The sequence below is a fragment of the Leptidea sinapis genome, chromosome 2 (assembly GCF_905404315.1).
Source record: "Leptidea sinapis chromosome 2, ilLepSina1.1, whole genome shotgun sequence".
NCBI lineage: Eukaryota > Metazoa > Arthropoda > Insecta > Lepidoptera > Pieridae > Leptidea > Leptidea sinapis.
The window spans coordinates 12,184,536-12,209,721 of NC_066266.1; the positions used below are offsets into that span (position 1 = coordinate 12,184,536).

Sequence of the window (25,186 nt, forward strand, 5' to 3'; positions counted from 1 at the left end):
TATATCGTATGCGATAATTATTACATGGTTGGCAACACTGATACGTACACTAAACACATAAACAGTGATTAGTGAATCAAAGAGAATTTAAACACGTTGAAGTGAATTGAGAATTACAAAGTGTGAAATTCATTGTATATCTTGTGCGAATTAACATGACACCTCGTTCGAACTTGACAGTCGCCTTATGAGGACAGTAGCGATAGTAGAGTTGGCTTGGTCGTTAAAGTTGTTAATTTATAAATACGTTTATTATTATAACACTATTAAAAATTAAAAGTAACTACAGCGTTATATTTTTCTGCGTGGTTTCATATAACCATCTGTTAATTTAATATTTTATTTATGTTAGCAACAGCTAAAAACTACTTAATAAAGCACAGCATCATCGACCTCCAAAACAGTGTCTAAATATTCATATTTTATTTAAACTAACTAAAATCGTCTTTGAATAATGTTGAAGACAGACACCTATATTTACTTTTAAGGACAAAATATTAACTTAAGGCAATAGAATTGATGACCTAAGACAAGCTTTCACTTCATCTGCACGTGTACCTCGTGCGACAACAGGCAACGTCTGTCTGAATTCACCAGCCAATAGTACCTATTACATTTACCTTTATAACCTTCGACCCCTCATTTCACCCCATTAGGGGAGGAGTTTCTCAAATCTGTTTCTTCACATCCTAGAAAGAAACTACCTTCCAAATTCCAAGTTTGTAGGCTTTAAGGTTTCTGAGATTTCGTATTTCGTATTTCTTTGTGAGCACCTAAATATATAGACTAAAATATATATAGATATCTACAGTCTTATACCACAAGTATAGTGAAAGGTCTAAGAAATAAAACTAAACATTTGTATTTAAATCATAAAAAAAATAACGGTACCGTCTGGGGACGGCCAAAGTTTATAGAATAGAGCGAGAGGTAGTGGCTCTTCGAGCGTGGAGAACGTAGGTACCTATCTAAGTTTTATGTTCCCGAATAATAGGAATAGCCTAAGCAAGTGGTTTTATGAAACCCCTGACATTATAGATATTTAACTAAAATTTTTGGAATTGCTTTATCAATCTTAATTTTATATCTGAAAAATTGGAATGATAATGGGAAAAATAAAAGTAGACCAAGTCTCTAATATTTTTATCGAACTCTGTGTCTTAGCCCTGGTTAAAAATATTGATTGAATAGGATTAAAATGATGAAATTTTAATACTTTCAATTCTTTTTCATGAATATATAGATATACAGTTTACACGGGGTGACTGATTCCCAATACTTTTCAATCAATATTTTTAATCAGGGAGAGTACGACATACATAATATTTAAAACAATTATTTAGATGGCAAAAATGAGGAATAGTCTATACACTACACGGTCAGCTGATGCGAACTATAGGCGCCGCCCGACCGTTACGCGACATGCAACACACAGACGAAAAAGTTTGAGACGATGTATAAAATTTAAATCTCGATATGAATTTCCTGTTGCAAGAAATCTTAGTGTTAAGAACCAATTTTTATTTTGCACTAATACTGTCAAGTATGAGTAGTAGTATCTAGTAGAGATGGTATCTTGCTTTTCAATAAACGGTGTCACAAGATTTAATTATATTATGTCAAACGATCTCGAATCCATTCGTAGATCATTTCTGAATTCTGCTGGTTCTAAAACACCTATTCTCTTTGTCATGTTTGCTTACGACGTTTGTGTCGACGACTGACGTGCAAGGCAGACGTGTTGCTAAACTTAATTAAATTATTACAGTTAATTGATTTTGATCTTTGTTTTGAGTGCAATAGTATATAGTTGAGTCCAATAATCTAGTTTTGCGGAAGTGGATTGATATCACCATCTTATTCCGTACGAAACAAGTGTGTAAATATAAATAATAAATCTGTTTCGGCTTCGCTATATGCATTATACTATCGGACACTCGCACTAGTTACCTATTCTGATAAACATCTGGCAATCAGAAAACAATATGAATGTAACACGCTCGCCTACTGGAAGTGGCTTGATTCATGGGTGAAATGGTTGGCAACCAAACTTTTTCTCTGAGACTCCTCGTTTTGAATCTCACTCTAACTTTCGAATTAAGCGTAAGCGTTCAGACGATGAGATTAAAACACAACTGTCAGATATACAACAGCAAATGACGCAAATGATGTCTTTACTTACAACACAAAATGAAAATTTCTCAATTATAAGGCAAGACATTTTAGGCATCCAAAACACTATTACCGAAATTAAGTCGGATATGCAGTTAACCAAAGACCAACTAGAAGGAATAGTAATGGATCAAAAGCGAAATTAAATAAAACTCAAAAAAAATTCAAATTTGGCACAGAGTTCTAAAAAAAAGATAGTGTCCCTAGAGAACGATCTAAAAAACCTAAAAAAGCAAATAAATCCAACTTCATCAATAAGTAGTAATGATAATCAATGATATAATTCTATTTTAGCAGAGTTTAATGAGCAAAATTTGAGACGAAAGAATATATTAATAGCTGGTATACTTACCAGAATCTGTTTCTATAGATCGAGATGAAAGACACACATTCGACAAAAATTAAGCAATGAGTACCACTAAAACAATAACACCAGACTGTCCTAGCCCTATTAATATTTTCCGTGTTGGGAAATATAAACCAGACAAAATACGCCATATGAAAGTGTGTTTTAAACATAAGACTAATATAAAACTACCAAAATAAAAATATTCTCGGATCAGACACCATACCAGCAGGCTCAATTTTAAAATCTGAAAGAGGAACTTCAGCGCCGTATTGAGAAAGGCGAAGAAAATTTGCGCATTAGACATATCAAGAATGTACCCAAAATCATTACTATCCATTCAAAAAAAATCCATGACATAGACTTACAAACTAGAAGAAATTAACTCCACATCAGAACTTCAGAGCCGTATTGAGAAAGGCGAAGAAAATTTGCGCATTCGATATATCAAGTATGTGCCCAAAATCATTACTATCCATTCAAAAAACTCCATGCAATAGACTACAAACTAGAAAAAAATAACTCCATATATCAAGCTTTAACCAATCTCAATGAAATTTCCTCAACCAAAAATCACTAAAATGCTTCTATGCAAATGCACGTAGTATCGTGAAACCAGGTAAACTTGATGAGTTCGTCAAGTGTTATTGTAGTTACAATGTGCTATTCACTCTTTCGCAGCAATCATACGTATTATAATAGTATTGTCTGAAACGTGGATAAAAACCGAAGAAGATGCTAAACGAATTCAATTACCTGGTTACACTCAATATTATCAGTATAGACAGAATGCTTATGGTGGTGGTGTTTCAATTTTGGCTCATGTGTTTTATACGATCGACTTGAGACATACTTAATATCTATAAATTTCTTATTTAGTAAGCAATATGGTTGTATACCGAAATCTAATACACTTTCGGCTGCAGCAGATTTGGTAACTAAATTAAAAAATAACATTGAAGCTAAGAAATATAGCATAGGCATAGTTTATAGACTTTAAAAAAAGTCATTCGATACAGTTAGCCACAAAATAATTCATGATAAATTAAATGATATTGGTATCACTGGCGTAGCTCACAATTTTTTTAAATCGTTCTCGACGGATCGCCAACAAGTAGTCAAACTTGGCAAGTATGAAAGTAGTCAGGAAACTGTACTTAATGGAGTTCCTCAAGGCTCAATAATAGGACCATTGTTATTTCTGGTTTATATAAATAACATTAGTAAATTGCAGCTCAAAGGAACACTATCACTATATGCAGATGACACTAGCCTTTTTTATTTTGGTCATAAAATTGAGCCAATCATACAAGACGCACAAGGTGACCTAAACCTGCTCAATGTGTGGTTTCAGTGCAATTTACTGACGATAAACATATCAAAAACCCATTATGTTATATTTTCCGCTAAAAATAAAAAGATTCCAAATCATTTACCATTAAAAATTAATAACCAATTGATTAAAAGAACAGATAGTGAAAATTTTCTAGGCCTTTTATTAGACAATTATTTAACACGGAAAACCCATATTGATAAGTTAAAGTCTAAGCTGACATCCCTTACTGGAACACTGCGTAGTATAACACGTTGTCTCCCCCGAAATGTACGTTATATTATATACAACTCTCTCGTAAAACCGCATTTTGATTATTTGGTGGAAATCTGGGGTTCGGCTGCTAGAACTAATATAAATTTAATCCAAACTGCACAATATAAACTTATAAAAGTATTATTTAAATATGATTTTCTGAGACCAACGAGCAAAGTATATAAAGAAACTAAAATAATGGACGTAACACAAACAAATAAATATTACACATGTATTCTTATTCGAAAAATATTTACTAACGAAATACACACAGAACTAATGTTTAAAAAAAAGAAGTATTCCCAAGAAAAAAACTTAAGAAGTTGTCATGACTTAATGCAACGTCCACTAAGAAATAATTACGGTAAAAGGAACTTTACTTACGAGGGAATTCAGATTTATAACAAACTTCCAAATACTATAAATTAATTAAAAGTACGGCATTATTAAAAAGAAACTAAAAGCACTTATTATTAACAACACTATTTTTAATTTAATATAATAATTTTTCTAAGTATTTTTTCATCTTAACTTTGTTACGAATAAAATAAATAATATGGTTTAAAAAAATGCTCGAATGCACAATCACTCATATAAACATGTACTTATTTGTTTTAAGTTTTCTTATTTGTATTATTGTTCAAACCGTAGATATTATTTTAGTTTACTTCAACTGTTACCTTTAGAGTCGTTAGCCACATCCAGTCCTTCTAATTCCGGATAAATATAAAATATGTTGTTGTTTTGTTGAGAAATTTTTATGTACCTTCATTTTTGGTAATTGTTCACATTGTTTGTTTTGCATGCTTAGTCATAGAAACCTAAAGTAATATTATATTGTTTATATAAAATTCTCATGTAAGTGATTTTATGTTAAATCTTATGAGAATAAAATAATGTCTAAACCGAAAACCGAATTTTAATTTAGTCATCCTCGTACTTATACGACACGTTTGAATTCATCGCGCTTTAAGTGGTGACTGATTCAGTAACTAATTTTAGGACAGTGTGATCAGAAGCTTCTTATGTGTTTCTACATTTGCTTCTGAATTTAAACAACTTGATTCAGTTTAATATAATAAGCGCTATTATACTGACTTTTGACAGGGCAATAGATTCACCAATAGATATCGTGTTTGACTTTTGTAGTTTAAACTTATATGAAACTTGACAAACTACAGAACCTGAACATGACATTATCAGATGCATTTGAATTTATAATTTTATGAATGACCAGAGGGTGATCTTTATGACAACAATATGAAGAAGTTTAAGTAGTCAATCACAAAGAGTAGATATACTACTAGAATATCAATAAGAGCGTGCGCTAGGTTGAATGGCGTTAGTTAGAAATCTATCCGCTAGGTACTGATGGCGAAGATGAACACACTCCACTTGAAACTAAATGATGGGGCAACGAGTGATTGGATTTGATCTTCTCCAATTTGGACAGGATGATTTTGCTATTCGACTCAAGAAGTCAAAATCAAATATTTTATTTACATAGACATGTTAGATTGAAAAGTACTAACATCGCTGAAATGACTAAGATTTACGCACAACATGAAAGTGTTTGAAAAAACGAGTTGGTAGACCTGCGAACCCCTAAATTTTCGAATTTGCTGCCTTTTGCTAGGTTCAGCTTTGGTTAGCGAGACTATATAATATGCACTAAAAAGTATAAAAATAATTGAGTATTTTTATACAATCTAATTAATTAATCTAATTCTAGTTTACACACGATTATTGTTATTTTTGGAATCGAATTATTTTTTTACCTTTTAGTGCATATTATATCTATTGTTTTGGAAGTCGGTTGCTTTTTTGTTTTTTTTTATAGAACGGAAATTTAATGACCGCCACTTTCCTAATTATTTTTAATACCTTGCAACACTGATCATTGACAATCCAAAATGCAATCATGGCGCACGGGGTACTGTGTTTGTAGAATGCTGAGAAGTTTTTACGTAAACACTTCAATAGATTGCGTTAATATTAGTAATTGTTTCGTTATAAATTGTACTTGTGTTTAGAAGAATCGTCTTAAGGTTACATATGTGTTCTAAAGTCCAAGATTCCTTGTGTACGCAACATCGTCTCTGTAGTATCAGACACTTACAGGTACGAAATTCACAAGATTTGCAGTATTAGTTATGTTTGTGTGTATGCGGCATCAGATTTCATAGTGACTATGTTGAATATGATCAGCAAATTCCAGATACCACTTGCAGTAGTTGAATTCTTGTTTAAGTATAGATGTACGCATTTGTTCCAGATAACTTAGTTGGTGTCATAATGTCCGAGGAGTACGCTCGTGAGATACTTCGAAGGAATGTTGCTCAAATATGTCAGACCATTGGATGGAATGGGATTAATTCCACACCACTTGATATTATGGTACATGTCTTGGAAAAGTATATTCGTTCATTAGGCACACAATCAAACAGATATGCTGAGCAATTCAACAGAACTGAGCCCAATTTAAACGATCTAGGATTAGTATTTCGCGATCTTCATATACAGTTGCCTGATTTAAGTGAATTCACTCAGTCAGTACCATCTGTACCTCCACCTGTCAAAACAGAAAATTTTCCAAAACCAAAAGAATCCAACCTAAATTTTCTAAAGCCTGGCAGCCATGAAGTTGTTACAAGACCTATGCATGTTCATGAACATTTGCCACCAATGTATCCAGAAAAAGAGCAGGATACACCAGTAGTTGCTGGAACAATTGAGATCTGTCATAATGGTGTTGATGGTGGTGAGACCAATCCTTCTCGTGCAAGTCCTGAAATATCAGTCACAGACAGTCCCGAAAAGCCAAAGGATATATTCAAGAGGCCGATAGACCCAGTATCATTACCTAGTAACAAAAGGCCAAGGTTACGCATGGATGAAGAAGAAAGAACTAGAGAAATCAGCAGTGTTATGATGACCATGTCAGGCTTTTTGTCACCTGCAAGGGAAGGTAAATTACCTGAAGCAAGACCACCAGCTATCGTTTCAGATAAACATGACAAACATAAAGCTAATTCACACCATTCTAATCCAACAAAAGCACCCATGTTAGATAAATCTGATAAGAAATCAAAGAAAAATAAGTTAGTAAATGGTAAAATTATTAAAAGCAAAAGAAAGGATAAAAGCCATAAAGGTGAAAGTGGTAAATCTAAGGATAACAGTAAATTGGACAGATATCCACCTGGACATCCCACTAAAAATAAAGACACACATACTACACAGCATAATAATGTGGCAATGCCAGCACCAAATGTAACACCGCTACAACAACCCCCTAGGCCATTAGTGCCACCACTACAAACACCAATAACCCCAGCACCAATATCTGAATCCCCTAGACCCTTAGGAATTAAACAAGAACAGTTGGAAACACATCAACAACCAACTGCATCCAGTTCTAGAAATCTTTTACCTAGAGAAGATGCAATACCTGTACCCAGAAAAATACCTATCTCAAAATCACCACTTGTCCCCTCTACACCTGTAAATAAGAATGCTACAGTAACAAATTCAATAATACCAGATATACAAATAAAAAAAGAAGTGGTTGTAGAGCAAGAAAAACTTGCATCACAGCCAGATCGATCAAAAATTAATATATTTAAAAGAATATCGAACAAATCGAAAGAAGATAAAAGCCACTCTGATGCTAGTACAGAGAAGCCACAATCTGAATCTTTGATCTCAAGGTTGCAGAATACTGCACATGAAAATTGTAGCTTGCAATCACATGATAACATTGCGAACAATAATAATAGTAGTCCTGTAGATTTATCAAAAGTAATCGATATCAGAGCTCATGAAGTTATTAGTCTTGATGATGATTCCTTAGATAATTTGCCTACACTGCCAGGTTTGTCTGCCTTAGAATCAAAACCCAGCTTATCTATTACTAAATCACTACCATTATCAAATTCTAAGGATTTTGGAAGTCCAAAAGTGAAAAAAGATAAGAAACATAAAGAGAAGAAGGACAAATCTGCAAAGTTAGAAGCAAAGCTTAAAAAACAACAACAACAATTAGCTTATGAAATGGTACAAATGCCAGAGAAAAAGAAGACAAAAGTTGGTAATGAAAAATCCAAATCTGGTAGGCCAAAGAATCAACCAAAAATGCCACAGATGCCACCAGGTTTTCCATTTTTTGCAGCTATGCCACCTGGCAGAGGTATGATGCCTGGACCAGGTTTGATACCTAATCCTGGTTTAATACCTGGAAATGATTTTTTAGCTGGGCTTGCAAATAATCCAGCATTACGAGGCCTGCCTGCACCAAATTTGATAAGTAATCCATTTGCTCTAGGGGCGGGGGGTCCCGGTCTTATTCCAAGTTCCAGTTTTTTGCCAGGAATACCAAATCACCTACTCCCTATGGGTAATTTTCCACATTCATCAAGATCATCTACAGGTAAAATTCCACATATGCTTAGAAGGCCGAGTTTAGAAGTAATACCTGTAGACAATGATGAAGAACACATGACTAAACCACCTGGAATATGTCATGATAAAGACAGGCATGATAAGCACAAACCACCCACAGTTCCCAACATATTACAAAAGCAGAAGTCCAAGTCAAATAAGGATCACAAAACTAACATATACAGAATGCCTCCAGTTCAACCTGATATCACTATACAACTGAACCCTCCAAAACCAGAACTTATACGACAAGAGCAAACTCGGGAACCTCCACCACCTGAGCGATTACCGACTCCAGAGCCGGCACCCATTGAAAGGCCAGAACCCCAGATAATTGCAGAGTCAACATCAACAAACACTTCCATACCCAATATTTTAAAACAAGAATTAGACAGTCCAGAAAAGAAAAAGGATAAATCACATAAAAAAGAAAAGAGAGATAAGGATGGCATTAAAATTAAGAAAAAGAAAGACAAAAAAGATAAAAACAAAGAAAAGTCTGATAAAAAGAAGGATATGGAGAAGCAAGAAGAGAAAGACAGAATTAAAAAAGAAAAGAAGGAGAAGAGAAAAGAGAAATCTGCAGAAGGCCTTGTGCCTAAGTTAACTCTTAAATTGAGCTCTTCCAATTCAAATTCACCAATGCCTCCAAGTTCGCCTGATATATTTAAGCTTAACATAAAACCAGTTATTAAAAAGGAAGATGATAATTCATCAGTGAAAGAAGAGTCTGTATCTCGTGAACATAGCCGATCTCCAGAGTTAGCCCAAATATCAGCATTAGTAACAAGGCCACCTAAACAAAAACCTGTAAAACAAAATCAAGTAGCTGAACCTGAAGTGTCAGTATCTTCCCCTCCATCAGCATCACCATCTCGGAAAAATCACCCTCCATCAAGCCACTCAAAGTATAAGAGAATTTTAATTAAACCCATCTCGAAAAAGGGTCAAGCTGATAATTTGGATGAAGACTCACCTGTTGTTGTAGAAGATACAACAGCCCCGCCACCTGCAACAGACAAACCAAGTGGGCCATTGCCTACTCCTTATTATGTTGATGAACACGGTAACAAAATTTGGGTGTGTCCTGCCTGTGGACGTCCTGATAATGGCTCGCCTATGATCGGATGTGATGGCTGTGATGGGTGGTACCACTGGGTTTGTGTTGGTATTACAGAAGAGCCTGGTGCAACTGAGGATTGGTTCTGTAAGTCGTGTATTGCAAAACGAGCTGCAATGGTTTTGGCTGGAGTGACAACTGGTAAAAAACGTGGACGAAAACCGAAAGGAGAAAAAGTCAGAGACTGTAATTAATACAGAACTTTGTTATTACTGAGATTAGATTTAGTTTTTCTTGATTCTATAGACAGGAGTAAATGGAATGTGATTGTTAATGGATTATTGTTGATTGATATCATGCTGATAAGTTTTCATCATTTATAATGTTAATAATATCATAAGTTAGATTTAAGAATAAATAATAATTGAATAAATAATAAATATTAACATGAAATGTTGAACATGAAACTAGTGTAGGCTATATAAGAATAAATACCATAATTATAATTATTTTTGTTAAATTTCTTTTTATTTCTCATTTGCTCGGTTAGATCAAGACTTTGAGTGTGGGTGTGTATGTACACATTGCGCGTGTAACATAGATTTTAATAACTATAAGATTCTTTTTATATTGTACAAACGCTGAATTTACTTAAGAAATTGGTGATGTATAAAGTAATGTTAGCGAATATTTAAATAAACATAAAGGGCTGAATGTATTTTCAGTCTATATTTGAATATTTTCATATTATAATTTTATTATAACCCTGTTTTTTTTTGTTAATGTTGTTCCTTCGGATCTTGTACAGGGCCAGCACAATCTCGCAATACCTCCTCCTTCTCTGGCAATAAATCTATATGATTATGTTCGAAAAAACAGCGAAAGGGTGCTTGTCCTATGATTAACATTGAGAGGAGGTTTTATGTTAAATTTTAAATTCTGCCAGTGGCCAATTAAATAATGGTACTCAAATGTGTTGAATTATTTTAATCCTTAAATGAAAAATACAATTTATATGTGTATTGTGTTTCTTGCGCCCATTCTTCTCAGGTCTGAGGAGGTCTCTTTTGAATGGGTGGTAGATTTTTACGTTCAATAAGTGATTATAAATCCTATTTTGAATAAAAATATTTGAATTGATCAGCAAAAATGGAGATTATTCTGTGCTGCAACCTGGAAAAATGTTCCAGGCAAGTTACTCTCTGGTACCCAAGAGAAGACAAACAGCTCAGAGGAATGGACACCAAAAAGATGGGAAGATGAAATATATCGGACATTAGGCCCATATTGCTCTAGACCAAAAGTACTGGAGAGAACTGGAGGAGGCCTTTGCCAATAGGAACTTTGATGTCAGACATATCATATAAATGTTTACTTTGAATTTGGAACCTCTAGCTACGGAAGTGGCATCTTTTAATACTTTGTTTAATTTTATAAGCTAGGGTAATTGGAAACAGACTTCGAAAATAATAAAGGCTATTATTATTTTTATTAATGAAAAATACAAACACAGCATGATATTATATTATTTATTTTAAGAAAACGCTTATTCAAGCAAAATAAACAATACTGTTTAGCTTTGCAGACTAATTTCAAAAGTACACTTCAACAAAAAAAAATACACATTAAAAGGCTTTGTCTTAATGTAAATTTATTACACATACACTGACTAAAATTCAACAAAACACTACATAATTAATTTTTACTGGTGGTTGAACCTGATGGTATACTCTCAGGTGGGGGTGTTGCAGGTTGCTTTTCTTTGTTCCAATGCTTCAGACCCTCAGGCAAGGTAGTATCTTCATCTAATGAGCCAGTACCTTCTACAAATTCTTCATAAGTACTCTTTTCAGGGAAAGGTCTTTTACCCAAAAGCTCAATCATGTCATCTCTACTAAGTATTTCCTGTTTTAATAATCTCTGTGCAACTTTTTCAATATTTTCCTTATGTTCTGTTAACAATGCAGTAGTGTGTTTATGGGCTGTGCTAATAAGTTCTCTGACCTCAGAGTCAATTAGTTCTGCTGTTTTCTCTGAATATGGCTTATCAATAACCATTTCCCCTGGTTGAGGCATCTCAAAGGATACATTACCAACCTTTGTATTCATGCCATAATGTACAATTTGTGCATATGCACTCTGAGTGATTTTTTTCAAGTCATCCTGTGCACCAGTTGTGATTCTGCCAAAAAATAATTCTTCACTGACCCTGCCACCAAGTGTCATGCACATTCTGTCAAACAATTGTTCCTTGCTGTAGAGATATTGTTCTTTAGGGAGATACTGTGCATAGCCTAGCCCCTTACCCCTTGGTATGATAGATACTTTAAGTAATGGATCAGCATGTTGTAAGAACCACCCAGCAACAGCATGGCCCGCCTCATGATAAGCTACAATTTTCCTTTCCTCTGGCTGGAGCACATTTGACTTCTTCTCCATCCCTGCCACAACCCTTTCGATGGCTTGCTCAAAGTTCTTCATACTTATGTCAGTAGATAATTCTCTTGCAGCAATCAAAGCTGCTTCGTTGCATACATTTGCAATGTCTGCACCGGTAAATCCTGTAATCAATACACAAGTGAGACAATGGTATCATAAAAGAAACAATAGTTTATAACAAAAAGTGGACAAGTTTTATCATAGTTATTTATGCAAATGTTGTGTAATAAAGGGTATTAAAATGTGAATGTGGGTTTATCACACGATGTGAAACCAGTGTGATAGCATACAAGACTTTATCTACCCCCATAATGTGAATCCTCTATTAAGGATTCTGAAACAGTTAACTTACTGCTAACATTAAAACAGCCACTCCTAGTAATCATAATATCTTCCAAAGGAGTGTTATAATGAAAACGGATGATATAATGTTGTACTGAATTTCATTACAACACTTGCTGGGATGTAATGGTTATTAGGACATTCGGTGTTTTAATAGAGGATTTAAAGCATGGGTGTACATAAAATTATTAAAACTTTCACTGTTAGCCCTAGAAAGGTCTAATATATGTGGCATTTTTATTTTTTCTAACCCAGAAGAAAACTTATTTACAATTCTATATTTGTGGTTATATTACCATGTAAAATAAATTTATCTACACCCATGCATTAAATTCTCTATTAAAGATTCTAAAACAGAAAGCTTATTGCCAATTTTAAAACATCTTATGTAATGAAATTCAGTACAACATTATATCATCCATTTTCATAATAACACTTCTTTGGATGATATTATGGTTACTAGGACTAGCTTTTTGAACATTAGCAGGTAGCTAACAGTTTCAGAATCTTTTATAGAGGATTCATATTATGGGCGTAAATAAAGTCTTGTATGCACCTGTTGATAATTAGGTATTAAAACACTCATGTGATACTATTATAACCCACATTCGAGTTTTAATACCCCTTATTACACAACAGTTGCATAAATAACTATTATTACATTAAAAACAAACCTGGTGTTAAAGCAGCCATTTTACGAGCAAGATTCTCTTTATTTAAAGAAGATTTAAGAGGACCTAAATGAACTTTAAAAATAGAAGCTCTTCCCTTGATATCTGGTGCTGGGACAAATATCTGCCGATCAAATCTGCCGGGTCTCAAAAGAGCTTTATCCAGAATATCTACTCTGTTAGTAGCTGCCAGTACAACAACATTGGTTGTGGTATTAAAACCATCCATTTCAACAAGTAACTGATTGAGGGTGTTCTCTTGTTCTGAGTGGCCACCAAAACTACGGCCTCCCCTCTTTCTACCAACAGCATCAATCTCATCTATAAATAGTATGCATGGTGCATGCTTACGGGCCATTGCAAACATATCTCTGACTCTTGAGGGACCTACACCGACAAACATTTCTAAGAACTCCGACCCAGAAACAGTTAGGAATGGTACATTAGCTTCTCCTGCTGTGGCTTTAGCCAATAGAGTCTTACCAGTACCTGGCGGCCCTGTGAGTAAGGCTCCCTTAGGGATCTTTGCTCCCAAATCTATGTATTGCTGTGGGTTCTTCAAAAAGTTAACAAATTCCATAATCTCAATTTTTGCTTCCTCACAACCAGCCACATCTTGAAACTTTACACCAATATCTGTAGGGTTTATCAGTTTTGCTGTAGATTCCATCACTCCACCAAATAACCCACCACCTTTTCGGCCCCCCCGACCCATCATATCTGCAGACCTTCTCATCATATATATTAGAAATCCAATTATTAATAATGTAGGCAGCATTCCTGTTAGGCTTGATGCTTCAACCTCAGATTTATAGATAACAGGTAAGAAATTTGGAGGATCTACACTCATTTCAATTTGTGCGTTTTCTAAATTTCTTTCAAATGAGTCTACACTGCCAATGGCAAACCATATAACTTTGCCTTCAAAAGTACCAGGATTCAATCGGACACGTACCCATTTCTTGTTAATAACTTCTAGTTTTTCAACTGCTCCCTTTTTCAAATACTGATTAACAAAGTCGCGCCAGCTTATTTCTCTATACTTAAGTTCAAAATATGCTATTGAAGCTATTAAGGTCACTACACCCAGTGCACCAAACATCATCCATTTCTCACGGTCTTGACCTTCATAACCACCGCGGTTAGGTCCTCCTCTACTTCCTGAGCCACCAGAGAACATATTTATATTCCATTTGTCTGTCGAAGAGCTCGGTTTTGAAGACGGCGGTGAAGACTTTGACGGGGTAGGAGAATCATCTTTTTCTGGGGCCTTTTCGTGTTTTTTACTTGTTCCTGGCTGAAAATATTTTTCAAAACCCTTGGGCGGTTTCTGACAAAATTCATACCATTGGTTGAGGACTGTATCTAAAGCCGGAACACCAAGATATTGCAATGTTTTTCCTTTGAAATGTATCTTCGAAAGCTGCGACTGAGTAAGCCTAAGACTTTTCCACATGATGTTGCAGTAAACTTATGTTATTTATTCAGTATATATTATTATATTATGTCACAAAAGAATCAAATTCTAGGAAATTACACAAGTCAACATGTTTCAGTAAAAATCCTAAAATCTGTCATTTTGATAACAATGACAGTGAATAATTGAATATTTTTACTCTGAACCGTTTAACTCTTTCTACCAAGCATGGATTGTGGAACCACTAATCACTATATAACAATTAAAGAAATGGACCAAAATAGTAATAGTTAAGTAACTTGTTAGTTATCAACAGCTATGTTCCCTTCTCCCTATGAAAATATTTTTACTGATTGCACAAGATTTCATCAAACACCTATCGATATACTCTGTCCCATGGCAAATAATTATAATCATTGACAGTTTTGACACTAGTTATAGCCGCGTGCATGCGCGTGCCCAAAGAGAATTTTGCGTGCCCTTTGGTAGTCTGTGCTTTTGATTTTTTTTTTTTAATATTAATTCGTTCTTTCGAACAGGCTATAGCCAGGGGCCTTACTGCCTTGTCGTTAGTATTTTCATTTCTTTGGTATTTATTATTTTCACTATTTTGTTTTACAAAAAGTCCAATCCAGTGTTCTCATTTCATCTTACATTATTTCCATTTTCCTTTTCCAATTATGTATATTCGATAGCGAATATTTATAGTAGTTTCTTTCATCAAATCCAATCCAGTCTTAAAGTCATCAGTTATTTTACCATTTCCGTTAATGTATAATTCTCTAAAGAATATTTTCCATATTTTCCTTTTAGTAAGTCCAAATCCAGTAATATAGTCTCTAATAATTTTCCCCTTTTCTTAAAGTCAAATCCAGTGTAATTTGCATAACTTTTTAGAATAATACCTACCTATTTACAATATCTGTTCAGTTCGCGAATTGCGCTATGCTATTACTAGTTGTATATGTACAAGTTATAACGTATTTATATAATTATAAACAAATTTACAACGTATGTATCTACAAATTACAATGTATTTACAGTACTACATACAAATTTATACAAGGATATATAAGTTGATGTGTCCTTTAATAGATCTATTACTGAGAGCGGGATTATATTGGGTGCACCATATATTTCCAGTAGCTCATCCATCAGCACAAGGCGCTGTATGCCAAAGGACGAACAATCAAAAAAGATGTGATCCAGAGACTGATCTTGTTGCTTATTACAATGGTCACAAAAAGGAGAGGAGACAATTTTTTTGCGATGAAGATGAAAATTCAATCGATAGTGACCAATACGCATTCGTGTTATTGTAGTATAGAACTTTCTGTGAGCGTTATTTTTAAACTTACAAAACCAGGGTGTGCTATTAACGGGATTATCTAACAAAGTATACGAATGAGCCTTATTTTCAACTTCTGTATAATTGTACCAATATCTTCCCCAAAGAAGAGTCATACGCTGTTTTAGATTACTTATTATATCTGTATATGGTATGTTAATGTCTAGATCTTTGCAATCAGGATATAGGGATAGATCGGATATATTAATGATAGTTCTAGCTAGAAAATCAGCGCTTTCGTTTCCTGCTACTCCTATATGGGACGGGACCCAAACGAAATCCACTTTAATATCGATTAAACATAGTTCGAACCACAATTCCTTTATAGCAAAAATGATGTAATTGATGTTAGCACTCATTTTGTTATTTGACAAACTTTTTAACACACTCATACTATCACTAACTATTACCCACTTCTTATTAAGTTGATTTTGTTTCTTAATATGCTTTAAAGCAAAAAGAATAGCGACGGCTTCAGCAGTAAAAATACTGGCATATCTATTAATCTTAAAGCCAATTCCCTTCCTAATTTCAGGAAGGTAGATTGCAAAAGAAACATTTTTATTGTTTTTTGCGCCATCCGTATAAACAAATTTACAATTAGACCATTCTGACAATAATACATGAACCTCCTCTTTTGAAGTTAAATTTGGATCTATTACAACATTAATTGCAGAATATTTACATCGAAAAGAACATGCATGGCAGGGAAGTATATCATTATTCCGATGAATATTTAAATCTTGTAGAAATTTAAAAAATGAAGAAAAATCTTGCAAGATAAACAACTGTCTCTGAAATGAAGACGATTGATAAGCAATAAGATTCTTAAGAAGATTGTTCGTTGGCAAGCTATAGAGCTTTAAAATAAATCTTTCTTTAAGATAACTAAATCTAATACACAAAGGAGGAAGGTTGGCCTTGATTTGCATAGCAGCTATTGGGCTAGTTTTAAGTGCACCCAATATTGTACGCATACATTTATTTTGTATTTTATCCAGACTATTAACAATTTTGCTGTCTGCGGCGAAGCAATGAAAGCCATATTCAAAATGACTACGAATAAGCGATTTATACAAAATTAACAATATTTTAGGGTCCACTCCCCACGACGTTGCACACAAAGATTTTAATACATTATAAGCTTTATTCGCTTTAATTATAACACTATCTGTATATTTTTTCCAAGAAAGTTTTGGAGTAAATGTTACACCTAGAAATTTTATGTCAAATGGGAGGCAATATGATGCGTTTACGACTAATCACAAAGACTTTTGATTTGGTTGGATTTACATTTAAATTAAGATAAGAAAAGTATTGATATAAATAAAGTGCTTTATTAATAGTAGCGGCTAAATTAATCAGATCAACTCCCGATACATAGACGACTAAGTCATCTGCATACTGTAGGTTTACTATATTTGGCCCCAAAATAAGGTTCAATCGTCAAAATGAAGGCACCTGAGATGTCAAAAAATACAGACAAAAGATACTGATTACTTGCTAAACATTGATGCGCATCAAGCTGTAACTGCGCTATACTCTCCCTAGAAGACCGACCTTTGCGAAAACCAAACTGATTATTAGGCAAAAGACAATTTTGTTCTATAAAGAACTCGAGACGTTGTTTTAGAAGCTGCTCAAATATTTTCCCAACACAAGACGTGAGAGCTATAGGTCTATAAGAGTCAGGTAACATTTTATTTTTGTCTGGCTTTAAAACTGGGATTCAACAGTCTGTTTTCCATTCTGCAGGAATAGTATTCTCCTTCCATAGGCGATTAAGATTATTTAAAAAGATGTTGAGACTGTGGCAATTAAGTTTTTTGAGTAAAATATATGGAATGGTATCAAGACCGAAAGATGTATCTCTTCTAGTAAATAAAGCGGATTTTAGTTCTTGTAAAGAAAAAGGCTCTATCAAATATTTATTACTATCATTAACAACATTTACATAGTTAGTTAACTCATTTGATACAAAGTCAGAAGTATACTTTTGTAGAAAATCTGGAATCCAACTATCATTCAACACACTGTCAGGAATGTAAGTTTTGTTAAATTTGCGCATGTATTTCCAAATTGAAGACAAAGGAGTACAACGATTAAATGAATTGCACAAGCCTATCCAGCTATTTCTTCTTTCACTTTTTAAGATAAGTTTTTTTAAAGCCCGCAATCTCTTAAACTCCACATAATTTTCATCAGTGGAGTTGTTTTTAAAATTAATGTAACCATTTTTAGCATTTAAAACTGCTTCTGTACACCTCTGATTCCACCAAGGCAACCAAGGATATTTAAAAGATTTTTGTGAACAAGAACTAGTAACATTATTACTATTAGAACTTTTGGAAAACAGACAGCTAGGGATTGACTGCTTGGCAGCAGAAAGTAAAATATTACAAAAGGAATTAAAAGCATCTATTGAAGATAAAGTGTCAAATTTAACATCATCCAAATAAGAAACAACTAAGTTACTATACATATTCCAATTCACCTGCTTATAATTAGGGTGAGTGGGCAAATGTAGATTATTACATAATGTGTTTTGCAAACTACTACTATCACTACTTACTGCCATTTTTATTATTACAGGGAGATGATAACTACTGCCCAGAGGACTGTCAATAACTGACCAGTCACATAAAAGAGCCAATGATGGAGTTACCAAAGTCAAGTCAAGAGCATTAGGACGCCAAGATGGAGATCCTATTGTGGTAGCTTGACCATTATTCAGAATAACAAGACCATTCTCATCTATAACCTCTAAAACATCTTTACCTCGAGGCAATGTATCAACACATCCCCACAACATGTGATGAGCATTGAAATCACCTCCAAATATCATTGGCTCTGGAATGGACTTAATTAAACTGTTTAAATTGTTTTTATTAAATGGAGGATTTGAATTGGAAGGACTGTAAAAACTCACAATACTCAGTTCTTTGTTATTAATTTTAATTTTAATGCAAACATTTTGTAGAGCACTATCAAAATATGTATTTATGTTAGAAAATGTGATATTATTATGAATAAAAATTGCTACACCATTGTGTTTATTACCACAATCATTCCTTATTGTGTTATAGCCTTTTATTAAAAAATACTGATGTGGTTTTAACCAAGTTTCCGAAATTATAGCAATATGGATATGATTTTCATATAAAAACCTTGTAAAAATAAGCCTATTACTAATAATACTTTGAGCGTTCCACTGCACTATATTCAATGTATCCATAATAACAATTAACTAGATGTCTTTTTTCTAAAAGTGTTATTCAGAATTTCCTTAATACTATTTGAATTTATAGTTAACTTATCTTTATTCGTACAAATTTGTAAAACTGCTTCAACCAAGAGGTTCATAAATTTGTCAGATTTTATAAGATTGCTCAGGTGTGTGTCAATATACTTTGAGTTTAATTGAGGGAAAGCAGATTCATTGAAGAGATCTGAGTATCTAACACTACGGGACTTCACTTTGTTTTCTTCAATTTTTTGTTTTTTCAAAGGACAGGTAGATGAGATAGCTATGTGATCTCCACCACAGTTGGCAAATTTTGTTAAAGTTTTTGGACACATTTTAAAATTGTGATTGTCAGAACATATGGAACTAACTTCATTGTTTCTACAAAATTTAGCAATATGGCCAAATTTCATACAGCGTAGACACTGTTTAATAGGGGGTACATATACATTAACCTCATGCCTCCAGTGATCAAGTGTTACATACTCAGGTAACAACGTTGATGCAAATGTGACTGCAACAGTTTGCGTTGGAACAAAGGAGACAACACCCTGTGGGTCCTTTACTCGCCGCATGAACCTTCTCACAGCAATAACTTTTTTACTCGATGCAATTAATTGATGAATTTTTTTGTTGGAGATTACTCCAACAAAAAAATTCCCCATGGCGATGGGGAAGCGCACTTAACAATTTATATATACAAAAATCGAATATTTATAAACCAGGATAAACAATTTACAAGTATAAAAAATATATGCACAATGAACAATAATTTAAACAATTTTTTTTTGTATAAGCGCGCCTTCCTTCGTTCACTCGTTCCCGCCCTTTTTCTCACAAGTGTCCTGTGCCTTTGATCGCCTTTGATAAGTTTTTTTTTATTTCACTCCTTTTAGGAGACTTGGCTGGCACATTGGCATCCGCCAGATTCAAGGTTTCTTTAAATGGAAGTTTTCTTGTATGTTCTCCTTCAAAGTATTTTTGTTATTGTGTTGTAGTTAAAACGCATAACATATTATTGTTATTTTATATACTGTAATATTAGCTCTGATAAGAACCATTTAATAAAGCTGTACATCAAGTCATAGAATCATGCAGATCACCAGTAGTCATTTTATCGAAGTACAAGCCACGTCACGTTCTCTCGAAGACCGCCCATACACACACGTGACCAGTCAAATGCTCCGCGTTACACAACCACACAGCAAGGCCGACCGTAGCGCGTAGATTACTATTCATTCAATTTTAATCAATGAGCCACAGCAGTGAGTGATCAAAGACACCCGTCGATCGAGCATCGACGCGAATTTGCACAGCGCCCGCTGGCCGGCTCACTTCCGTTAGCATTCGTTTTAGACTGAGATAGAACACATTATATTATTCTCATTTCGTATTGAATGAAACGTTTAACTATTGGTCAAAATGTAAGCTTTAGCATTGGTGTGTAATTTCTAAACTTGTAAATATGATTTGCTGCTCAAGCAGTTGGTTTATTCAATCTCCAAACGCTCAGACTGTCATATTTAGGGCATGAAAACTAAGTGATCCAGATCCCCAAAGTCATCTCCGCATTCACATTGTGGACTATCTATAAACCTTGCAAGGTGGGTCGGACAAGTGGTGTGTCTTAGACGTGATCTATATCGTGGTATTGATTTTTATCAAGTTTAATGACAGAGAACCATGACCTGTTAGGAATTATTTGTTGAATTTATAGCAATAATTTTTGCATTTACATTGGCTACTTTCTGCCCAGACTTTACCCCAGGAGTTCCTGAGATAAAGATCAGGAAGGGAAGAAAAATCCTGAGCACATATTTTAAAGGGGAATTTGTCACCACACACCACAGCTTCATTTACAAGTGTGTAGGCTGTTTCGTTGCCTGTTAACGCACAATGGCTAGGTATCCAGACAAAATTTAATGCCAACGAAGTCCACCTTCGCATGTCACGCCACAAATTAGGATATCATCCCCACTATCTGGATCTGTGGCGGTCCTCCACAGTGCGATTTTTCAAGGAGCTTTCTTCCTCGTACTACTAAGCTGTGGAATGAGCTTCCTTGTGCGGTGTTTCCGGGACGATACGACATGGGTACCTTCAAAAAAAGCGCGTACACCTTCCTTAAAGGCCGGCAACGCTCTTGTGATTCCTCTAGTGTTGCAAGAGAATGTGGGCGGCGGTGATCACTAATACCAGGTGACCCGTACGCTCGTTTGTCCTCCTATTTCATAAAAAAAACACCTTTTGTTATACACTCGTAAAGTTTACTTCTAATGTGTGCTATAATAGGAGCCTGTAAAGCTCTCCTGGAATTACATAAAATTTAACTATTATAAATTTTAAAAAGTAAAACATATTCTAATGCTTTGGCGATGCCAAGACATTCAGCGGCATTAATTACTGACGTATTAGATGGGCATTTTATTTTCCATTTGCCCTCGCTTGGCATGCACACTGACGCAAGCACTATGACTCTTTGTTCTCAACAGAGCAGTACTGGTTTAGCAGAGTGGTTTTTATGTGCTTGGTATATAAATGCAAGTTCTTGGTTTGTCTACTGAGGTGTTTAGTATTAACTTATCGCCAATGTTCTCTGATCATGGCGGCAGTGTTGTTGGGTTAAGTCTCCTTTTCGGTTGGCTGGATGATGATGGTGGTGGTGGTGGTGACAGCGACTCCTGCGTTATCTATACCGTTACCAGCTCTATAGAGGTGGAGGGTACAGGAGGTCTTCTCGCAAAATCGACTACGATATATGTAGAACGATACGATAATTTATTAAAAAATTATGCAATGAATATAATATGACCATTTAAAATTGAGTGAATAATACAAAACTAAACTTAAAATTAAAAAAAAGTAGCTCGACCCTTCTCGTCGACTTCCTATTTGTCAGACAGCCATTTGCATTACTTTCTATGCAGAAGCGATCATCAAAATGACTTAAATTACTTGGTAGTAAAAAAATCCTGTTGAATAGTAAATCTCATATTATTGTTTTAATAATATTTATTAAGTATTTATATTGTATGGCAAATAAATATATACAACTTGAAACGATAATAGCAACGACAGCCTAGAAGGTGTTGTTGAGATTATCGTAAAAGTGACGTTTGATTATTTGTCAAATTCGAATATTCGTCTCTGACATTTTACACTAAGAGTAGGGTTAGGACCGATAATGTCGAATATATATATATATATATATATCAAATTATGTTTCGTTCGTTCAATCATCGTATCAACATTGAATACGATGTAACTAAGAGTAGAATTCGACACGACTAATACAACGATATATCGAATATCGATTTTGGGAGTAGGACTACAGTAGTGGAGTGCTGCGTTTCCGTCATTGGTGCTGGCGCCTTCTTGCGCGCCTATTGGGGCGACTGCGTTTCAGTTGAGCTTTGTGCCCTGTCTTGTGAATCTGAGTCTGTGTCTGATCCGTTTATTTTGATCAATGAATGTGAATCATTTTTGTCCTGTGCTTGCATTTCCATTGTTCCTTCATCAATACACAAACGCTCACTATACCCGCGCTTGGTGTGTGTGGATCTTTGTGGATGGACTTAGACCTCCGGTGCTACGTGTGGGCCCGGGTGTGATTATGCACTGCCAAGGTGCGGCTAGTTTCGGTTAAAGAAATTAAGGAAGGATAGGGGTTTGGGTTTGTGAGGACCGGTAGGTTGGGTTTATTATTATTATTTCATATTATTATTATTATTTCATAGGATTTTTTGTTTTACGGGCCGCAACTTCGAGAAGGATAGTCTACTAGCCTTCTTTAGGGGTTCACTGTGAATTTCACTGAACACTAGATACATTCGCCAAACCCCGTATTGGACATAGATTGGGAGTGGGGGAATAATCAATCAATGTGATATTGTTTGACCATGCCACCGCCCATGCTACCAGACCATAAAATCTTATTTCAGAAAAGTTTTTACAGTGAAGTGTCAAAACTTTTTTATCTCATGTCAGCTTGACACGTGTCATCATAAGTAATTCAGAGTAGGTAGGCAATTTTATTAAATTTTATCTTTTCTCCATCTCAACTCACAAGTCTGAAGCCACAATAATTATTATTCATGTCCTATCATTTACAATAATGCAAGTTGTTTTATACATTATTTAAATAAATATAGCTCAATTGCAAATTTTCTCTAAACAACTACTGTACTTAATTTTTTACGCATCGTTAATTCGGGCCATATTTATCAATTATTAATATTACAAAACAGTAAGGTGTTAAAGAAATGGATCAAGAAAAATCTGAACCTACGTGTTCTACCACCCAGGCAAAACGAACTCGTCCATTGTTAATACAACCGAGTCCAAAGATTGCTAGACTTTCCACTTATACAAATTCAACCTCAACTTCTTTGCTCAAAAACCCAAAAAAGGTGTCACCTAAAAAACCAAAAGTGTTATACAATAAAAGTGACGTCCCTGCACCAGGCACACCTGTTCCAGATAAAATTGTTCGAAAGGCTGGTCCCTACTTGTTAGGTCCTAAATTAGGGCCAAGTCCTGTTAAAAGTATAATGCAGTGTTTAGCTCGCAAGGAGAAAACAGATGACTTTTATCAAATCAAAATATTGACTTTGAAAAATGAAGGCCAACCAGAGACTCAGGATGACAGACAAGGAAAAATGCTTTTGCATACAGAATACTCATTATTGTCATTATTAGAAGATCAAGATGGGGTGGTGCATCACCATGGATTGTACAAGGTACTGTAAAAGTGTGTCAATATTATTGTTATTATTATCTACTTGTAAAACTTTAGACACACTACAAAATAAGGTTTTTTACTGACTTAGTGTTTCAAATATTATATAGTATACAAGTAATCTGTTTTAAGGTTTTAGTTATATGGATTTTTTTATTATTCTAGTAATTTTTAGTTTTTTTTTTTTCATTTATTTCCATCAACATAAATCTATTTTGATAGTTAATACTAGGTACCTAACAATGAGTTTGTAAATATGTTAATCTGCTGATAATTATTAACTAAGAGGGCTATGCTTGGAGTTTCCCTGTAAGCTCAAATCAGAAATGAGGAGATCCGCAGGAGAACCAATGTCACCCACATAGTCAAATTATTGCAAAACTGAAGTGGCAGTGGATAGATGGCAGGTGGGGCAGAAAAGTCCTCGAATGGCACCCAGGTACAGGAAGACACAGTGTTGGTCTCCTTAAAGCACACCTCTTCTGTGATTGCAGATATGTAGCTTAGGAAAGCAGGAATAAATGGAATTCAGTATTTTGTGTTTCTGCAGTTTCAACTTCCCTGTGTATACCGTGGTAGATGATAAATTATGTTCTAGTCTCCACCTTGTAATTTCAAGTTCAAAGTGTTAAATGAATTGTAATTTTGTTCCCGATGCATTTGTCTTCATGCTTTCCTAGTGAGGCGCGCCCCCCACTTTGACATGAATACATTTAGATTCTAGATTATAAATTATCAAAATATCCATTTTAAAATGAGTTATTTTTAAAATTTTGTGAAATGCATTCCAGGATTATGCTTTAGAAGAGGCACCTAACCCAAAAGGTCAAGGTCTTATATACACAGGACGAGTTAGACAAAGATTGTTCCTTGTGTTAGATTGTGTTTCATCACACCAGTTCAGTGAGAAAGGCAGCGAACTGATAAATCTACAACAGTATGTGACTAAAGTCAAAAAAGTACCTGAAAAAGAAGCCATTATAATATTTTATGATATAGTGAGGGTAGTTGCAAATTTACACAAGGTATGTTTTATTTCACACTTGTTTTATTATAATGGTATAATTAGTAGGCGTATGACCTATTAACTTATTTTGAAAATGTGTATTATTCACAAAAATGGTTATTTTCTGTTGCTTTAATTTTCTCAAGGTTTGTTAATTATTTCAAAGCTACTATAATAGGAAGCCATTATATTGTTTTATGATATTGTGGCAGTAGGTGCAAAGCTACACAAGGTCTGTCTAATTAATAAATGCAGTGTAAAGTTACTCTAAGTTTAAAACTTTTTGTCTTTATCTTACCTTTGTCGCTACAGAATTACATGACAGGGAGAAGCAATCACTACATTTAATACTAAACACTGCATTTTTGAGGCTAT

The 25,186-nt window shown here is 34.5% G+C and overlaps 3 protein-coding genes across 3 annotated transcripts in view; 2 read left to right on the plus strand and 1 right to left on the minus strand.

Moving 5' to 3' along the window:
* Positions 1-6,027: 6,027 nt before the first annotated feature.
* Positions 6,028-10,578, plus strand: LOC126971630 (transcription initiation factor TFIID subunit 3). Its single transcript, XM_050817994.1, has 2 exons — positions 6,028-6,227; positions 6,382-10,578. The coding sequence occupies exon 2, from the start codon at positions 6,402-6,404 to the stop codon at positions 9,858-9,860; it is 3,459 nt and encodes a 1,152-aa protein (XP_050673951.1). The 5' UTR covers positions 6,028-6,227; positions 6,382-6,401; the 3' UTR covers positions 9,861-10,578.
* Positions 10,579-11,121: 543 nt separating this feature from the next.
* On the minus strand, positions 11,122-14,876 carry LOC126971730 (AFG3-like protein 2). Its single transcript, XM_050818114.1, has 2 exons — positions 13,062-14,876; positions 11,122-12,167 (listed from the first exon to the last, which is right to left on the minus strand). Exons 1-2 carry the CDS (start codon positions 14,512-14,514, stop codon positions 11,302-11,304), a joined length of 2,319 nt encoding a protein of 772 aa, XP_050674071.1. The 5' UTR covers positions 14,515-14,876; the 3' UTR covers positions 11,122-11,301.
* Positions 14,877-23,083: 8,207 nt separating this feature from the next.
* LOC126971759 (serine/threonine-protein kinase 40-like) overlaps positions 23,084-25,186 on the plus strand; it is a 38,953-nt gene continuing 36,850 nt past the window's right edge. The window contains exons 1-2 of the mRNA XM_050818156.1: positions 23,084-23,806; positions 24,597-24,830. Of these exons, the coding sequence (XP_050674113.1) occupies positions 23,330-23,806; positions 24,597-24,830 (711 nt within the window). The 5' untranslated portion in view covers positions 23,084-23,329. The remainder of the gene's footprint in view (positions 23,807-24,596; positions 24,831-25,186) is intronic.

What these genes read in the sequence shown, in the direction of transcription:
- LOC126971630 (XM_050817994.1), top strand. Translation starts at nt 6,402, where the DNA reads ATGTCCGAGGAGTACGCTCGTGAGATACTTCGAAGGAATGTTGCTCAA.
- LOC126971730 (XM_050818114.1), bottom strand. Translation starts at nt 14,514, where the DNA reads ATGTGGAAAAGTCTTAGGCTTACTCAGTCGCAGCTTTCGAAGATACAT. An exon ending in AATGGCTGCTTTAACACCAG is followed by an intron (nt 12,168 to 13,061) that starts GTTTGTTTTTAA and finishes TATTGATTACAG; the next exon opens with GATTTACCGGTGCAGACATT.